Source organism: Sinocyclocheilus anshuiensis, unplaced genomic scaffold, assembly GCF_001515605.1.
Source record: "Sinocyclocheilus anshuiensis isolate Anshui unplaced genomic scaffold, SAMN03320099.WGS_v1.1 scaffold2806, whole genome shotgun sequence".
Lineage (NCBI taxonomy): Eukaryota > Metazoa > Chordata > Actinopteri > Cypriniformes > Cyprinidae > Sinocyclocheilus > Sinocyclocheilus anshuiensis.
The window spans coordinates 247,165-253,225 of NW_015542896.1; the positions used below are offsets into that span (position 1 = coordinate 247,165).

At 33.4% G+C, this 6,061-nt stretch overlaps 2 protein-coding genes across 3 annotated transcripts; both read right to left on the reverse strand.

Annotated features, from left to right (window-relative positions):
• Window positions 1-1,294: 1,294 nt before the first annotated feature.
• Window positions 1,295-2,407, reverse strand: LOC107694690 (spexin-like). Of its 2 annotated transcripts, XM_016494385.1 has the most exons (5): window positions 2,357-2,407; window positions 2,004-2,084; window positions 1,802-1,859; window positions 1,633-1,695; window positions 1,295-1,447 (listed from the first exon to the last, which is right to left on the reverse strand). In XM_016494385.1, exons 1-5 carry the CDS (start codon window positions 2,360-2,362, stop codon window positions 1,347-1,349), a joined length of 309 nt encoding a protein of 102 aa, XP_016349871.1. In that variant the 5' UTR covers window positions 2,363-2,407; the 3' UTR covers window positions 1,295-1,346. The 2 variants fall into 2 exon arrangements, with proteins under 2 accessions (XP_016349871.1, XP_016349870.1); XM_016494384.1 differs by lacking the exon at window positions 2,357-2,407 and having other exon boundaries at window positions 2,004-2,207.
• Window positions 2,408-3,442: 1,035 nt separating this feature from the next.
• On the reverse strand, window positions 3,443-5,549 carry LOC107694681 (vesicle transport protein GOT1B-like). Its single transcript, XM_016494372.1, has 4 exons — window positions 5,529-5,549; window positions 5,194-5,372; window positions 4,714-4,795; window positions 3,443-4,134 (listed from the first exon to the last, which is right to left on the reverse strand). Exons 1-4 carry the CDS (start codon window positions 5,547-5,549, stop codon window positions 4,096-4,098), a joined length of 321 nt encoding a protein of 106 aa, XP_016349858.1. The 3' UTR covers window positions 3,443-4,095.
• Window positions 5,550-6,061: the final 512 nt, after the last annotated feature.

Here is a 6,061-nt window from a genome sequence, read left to right on the forward strand (position 1 = left end):
TTTACTGACAAGATGCGCGTTAAATATCGCATGCGATTTATCGCGCAGCCCTAGATATTTGTGTTGTTTAACATTTAATTATTGCAGGTTTGAGTCATATTCCGAGTTGCATTATGTTTATTCATTTTGAGGAATACTGAATCTGTGTTTTGTTTTTTTGTGAGTGAGATGAATTAATGCATATTCATATTTATTTTAGAACTACAGTAACATCTTCTGATTTCTCTCAACATGGGGACAGGGGAGCTGTCAGTCAATAAACTGGAAAAAAAGTAACTTGCGTTACTTATTTGAAAAAGTAACTCCGATATTCTCTTGTAAATTAAAAAGTAATGCGTTACTTTACTAGTTACTTAAAAAAAATAATCTGATTACGTAACTCGCATTACTTGTAATGTGTTACCCCCAACACTGAGTATGAATGAGAAGATATCGATCACATACAGTGGCATTTGAAAGTCTGAGATGATACTGAAAATCTGGGATTTAATAACCCATTTAAACTTGTGACTAGTGATAACTGAACCATGATTCTTGCTTTTGTTGAAGCTCAAGACACTCTTGAGCATCAAAAATCACATGATCATCAGGTTTGACATGAACTTGTGGAGTTCATGCAACTCAAATGGTTTCACTAGACTTTTGGATATAAATGTGGTACTAAACACGCATCTTTTTGGTGTTTTAAACCAAATTTGGCATATTGGTGCCATATGAGGCAATAATTTGTGCAAATGTTGGGAAAAAAACACCTTTATATATATATCAATGATTAGCAAAGTTCAACCACATAATGTGCAAATATGTATCCTATCCATGTTTTATTTAAAAAGTCTCACTCACACTAGCGGTTATCAGTGCAAATTCAGTTTAATTAATTGAGAAAATGTTCACACATTCGCAAATATGCATTTTACAGACCATTCAATTCACATGTTGATTTAACATGAGAAAATGAAAAGGACAAAAAATCTGTACAGTTAATTATATATCACACAGAATTTCAATCCTCATAAGTAGTCTCTTTTCCAAGATGATATGTCTTGAAAAAACAACCCATTATTTCCCCTGAAATAAATAAAGAAATAAAAAGAAATAAAAATATCTTACTACCAGTCTTTGTTATTTAAATGATCAGTCCAAGTGGAATCATACAAACAATCTGGAGACACACATAACTCTACATTACTCAAATCTGACTGTAATAGTGTTGACCAGTAAGTGATGAAGCTTCAGAGATGTCCAACACGGGCATCACTGTAGCGGAGGATGAAAACATTAAATTCCACATGGCTCACAAAACTGTAAGATGTAAGAGTGAGTTGTTGGCGCTCTTTTAGCTGGTTTCAGTAAGGCTCACCCTCGTCTCTGGCTTGCTGGAGAACATTTAAGAGAAATGCAGCCGCTTTAGAGATGCTCAGGTTTTCTGTGTTTTGGCTGCGTGACTCTGTGGAGAATGACAGTTTATGTATTATACTCATATTTATTTACAAGTTTACAATTAGTATTACACTTTCTTAGTATTAAACCAGTTGTCTCCCACGTGTATGCAATATGAACACTAAAGTCTCAGCAAGCATAAATAATGGTTTAGAGAACAAAAGTCACAAACTGTGAGTTTTTAATTCATACCCAAGCGTATTGTGTCATACAAGTCCCCTTCATTTCTGTCTTCAGACACAAAGCGCTGTCCCTCTATTATAAACAATAAAAAACTAATTCATTTAAAATTGTACGGAACAAAAGTAATCGTATAAGCAGTTTTAGACACAAATACGGTTGACAGACAGCAGGAACATACGTGTGCCCTTCAGATATAACATGGCTTGAGGCGTCCAATTCCGACGCTGAAAACTGCCCTTTAATTATAATAAAAAAGACAGTTTTTTTGCACTTGTATATTGAACATAATTCAAATATTTATAAAAAAATAAAATAAACTGCAAATTATTACAATTTTTAAATTAAAATAGTAAATGTTTAAATAAATAATATTACCATACCTTGGGCGCACACCAGGAATGGGACACAAATGTTGCCAGAAGTAACAGCGCAAGTGCGTAAGCCGCAAGAGTCCTTAAATCCTGAAAAGGTGAAGTCATGTTAAAATATATCATTTCCCATGTGCAAGAGCATTACAATCAGCCTTTTTTTATAACACTGTATTTTAGTCTCTTTTCTCTTCATTGTTAATTGCATTATGCACAAACGTATCAATACAAGATTCCTGATATTAAAATTACTAAATTCCTGGTAGTCACATCAGCTTCTCTTTTTTTTTTTTTTTAATTCGGTCTAGTTAGAAGTTAATTGCTTAAAGTCTACGAGACAAATGCAAGCATGAATGTGGACTTACTTTCATAGTGTCAGACGTTCTCTTCAACTGTTGAGTCTCAGAGGCAAGATCAAGAGTGGAGACTGTGAAGTCTGTCCTCTATTTATAATCACCATGGTGGGGGAATTTTGAATGAATTAGTCTTCAGCTATAGGTCAAGTCCCATTGATTCACAATGGGGCCGGACCACGAACCTTTCAGAGCGATTAGTTAACCCTTCCTTAAAAACATAATAAGCCTACTTTACTGCTATGACGTTTGAAGACACACTCGCAGGGCTGGCTACATTTACTGTTAGCTATTATGCGTTTTAGCGCTACTGAAGGGAAATGTCCATTCGTGCGCACTTTTAATAGCTAACTAATGAAAAGAAGTGGGCGGAAAGTGTTGATATGTTTACACCTTCAGCAATGAAGCGTCTCAAATACACCAGCTAATCGTTTTTTATGAATGAACAGTGAGTGGCTGATGGGGTTTCCCTACTTGACACTACATGTATAAATATCTGCTGGCTCTGCCTCCAAATTACTTGCAATTTATGGCACTTCTCAAAGGGAATAAGGGATAAGAAACAAACTTAAATGTGTATGGTCTCTGAAATAGATTACAAAACAACAAATCTTGGCAGAGTAAAAATTAGGCAGAAGAAGAAAACAAGTCTGTCTCATTCCTCAATATACTTGAGACACAATTTGTTGTTTTTCAGGTTAATGAATAAAATAATTTGATTTGTATCAACAAGAACAATAATAAAAATATAATTATTTTATCATAATAATATATAAAATAATTGTTTTATAGAAATTGTATGCATATAGAGAATTTATTATTAATTGTTGTTGCTCTTGGTGATCATTAATTCAAACTTAATATAAAACATAATTATTTTATAATATCAATATTATAATATTTTGTATTATTTTTATTAATAATAACTTTTTAAAGACCCTTTTTGAGGAACCCCAAAAAATGTAAATATTGCACTTTTTTTTCTTCGTTTTTACTGTATAGCCCCAATACCTAATGAAGCAATAATAATAATAATAATAATGATGACACTGACCTCATATCAGGTTTTAAATATATTTTAAAAAGTTTGTGGCAGCAGAAACATTTTGAAACCCCAGTGCTGCAATCTGACAGTGATACAAAATTAGAGATACATTTTTTAAGACAACAAAAGAACAAAATTAACAATAATACTAATAAATCATAATTATTATAATAATAAGAACAACATCTCTGTATGCCAGTCTGATTAGTAACAGTTTAATTTGACCAGAAAGTGTAAATATCACACTTGCATTTTCAGCAGGTGTCATAGAAAAAAAAAAAATCAAGAAATTAAGAGTCATCCAGCTCTCCTCCCTCTTTAAAATACAAATATAGACACAACCATGTAACAAGGCCATTGTTGTAACAGAATAGACTTTCAGAAGTCGCTTCTACACATTCAAACCAGGATCTCCAGTAACTTCTTCATGAAGTTTGCATTTATAAAGTAGGGCACAGTTCTTCAGGGATGCTGGATGTTGTGACGCAGCTCTGTAGATCGCTTTGCTTTGGCCGGCTGGCGAAGGAGTGGCTTGTTTTCCACGCTGCACAGTTTGCTTCTCTCTGACGTAAATATCACTCAGATGTCCTTGCAATGGAAACACGTCTGAATATAAAGCTTCGGTAATACGACCTCTATACTTCTCATGGTTTTTTAAGGTAATGCTTTAGAAAACCCATCATAAATAAGTGGTAAAAAAAGTCTTTTAAACCATGTTGTTGCTTTCACTCATTTTGTCCACATACTGAAGAAACAAAAAGAGTAATAAAAAAAAGAATTAGGACACTTTCAAGGAAAAAATTATTTATAGATATGAAATTACAATTACATCTAATCTGATTCATGATCCATTTATCACTTAAAATATTCAGTGCACACAGGACGGCATGATTCATGCTCACATGCGCACAGAATTAGCAGTGACTGACCAAGATAGCTGACTGTCCACTCAGCCTTAGGAAGGCTTTAAAAGAACAACAAACACAAGTTGAAAGACACTTTTCTGGCATTTAGTGGAAAAGCATGTTAGTCTCATAGCTGCTAAAGCAGGCAAAAGCTTTTGAAGTTAATTTATTTTAAGTCTGTGTCCTAAACAGATACGATGTAATATGTTTATATTGATAAGTAATGTGTCTGTTCACACTGATAGTGTAAATGTTAACACAATCACATTCAATCAGAACGTACTTGTTTAATGGTGTGACAGCTCATGTTTGTTATCTGTCATTTATTGCATAATGCCTGGTTAGGACACGTGTTAAATTCACTGCGATCTTAGAGGATTCTTAAAGACCAGCTCACAATCTCTTCTTCATCAACATACCCCACTAATGAAGGGAAGATTCAGCAAGTATCCCAGCACAGGAATCCTCCTGATGAAGCCTACGACCACTGGAAAGAATCCCCTACACATGAAGAGAAAGCATTAGTATGTGGATATAGACTGATATATTATTAGGAATTACTGGAATAATTTTTGATCTGAAATGTTAGTTTGCTTTGCTTTCAGTTCCAAAAGCTACCAACAGACTTAATGAATAATGTACATTTGAAATAATATAATCGTGTTACTTAACATTGTGCAAATAAGTGTTCATTTAATTTTCACTTTTTTTCTCATTTACTATTAAATGATCATTTATCTGTACTGTCTCTGCGTATATGATATCTATATCTGCCTTCAGCCAATCTGTATTGGCATCTATTAAAAACCAGCTGACTTCTAACATATCTACTTAGAGCTACTAGTTATGTAGCTGCATAATTTGCCTGAATAAGAGACTTATTGTAAAAAAACAAATACCTGAATAACAGAAAGAAGCCATAAAACTCTAGAATCACTCCGACGATGGGCCATCCAATCAGCACTATGAAGACACCTCCTAGAAAGAAGCTGGTGGCTTTCATTTTGTGCTTCTGAAAGAAGAACCTGAATGTCCTCTCCAGCCCGATTACAAATGCCAGCCCGACAACAAAAAGGATCTGAGACAAATGAAGACCAAGAGAGAGGTGAGAGAGAAAAACTGGCTTTGGGTGGAGGGATCTGTGCTTTTGTGTCTCAGTGCACTTGTACTATAAAGTTATATAAACTACTGTTTAAAAATCGTGTTTGAACTATTATGAGAAGACACTTGATACCAGGAAAGTGTAGAGCAGCATAATGAAGAATATGATGAAAATGGAAGTAGAAATCTGTAGTAAATCAATGTGTAGATACTATTCACAACAAACGTATACAAAAGAAACTGATCAGAAACTAGTACATATGTGACCCTGGACCACAAAACCAGTCTAAAGTCGCTGAGGTATATTTGTAGCAACAGCCAAAAATACATTGTATGGGTCAAAATTATCTATTTTTCTTTTATGCCAAAAATCATTAGGATAGGACATTTTATGCCAAAGATCATGTTCCATGAAGATATTTTGTACATTTCCTACCGTAAATATATCAAAACTTAATTTGTATATACACACACACACACACACACATATACATATACATATATATATAAAATACATATTACATTATTAAACTTTAATACATAAATATACATTACATTTAAAATATTTAAATACTTAAATTATACATTTATAGATAGGATTATATTTGTTTCTGATCAGTGTAATTAAAATATATACATCTGAATGTGTATACATCTGTGTTTGTA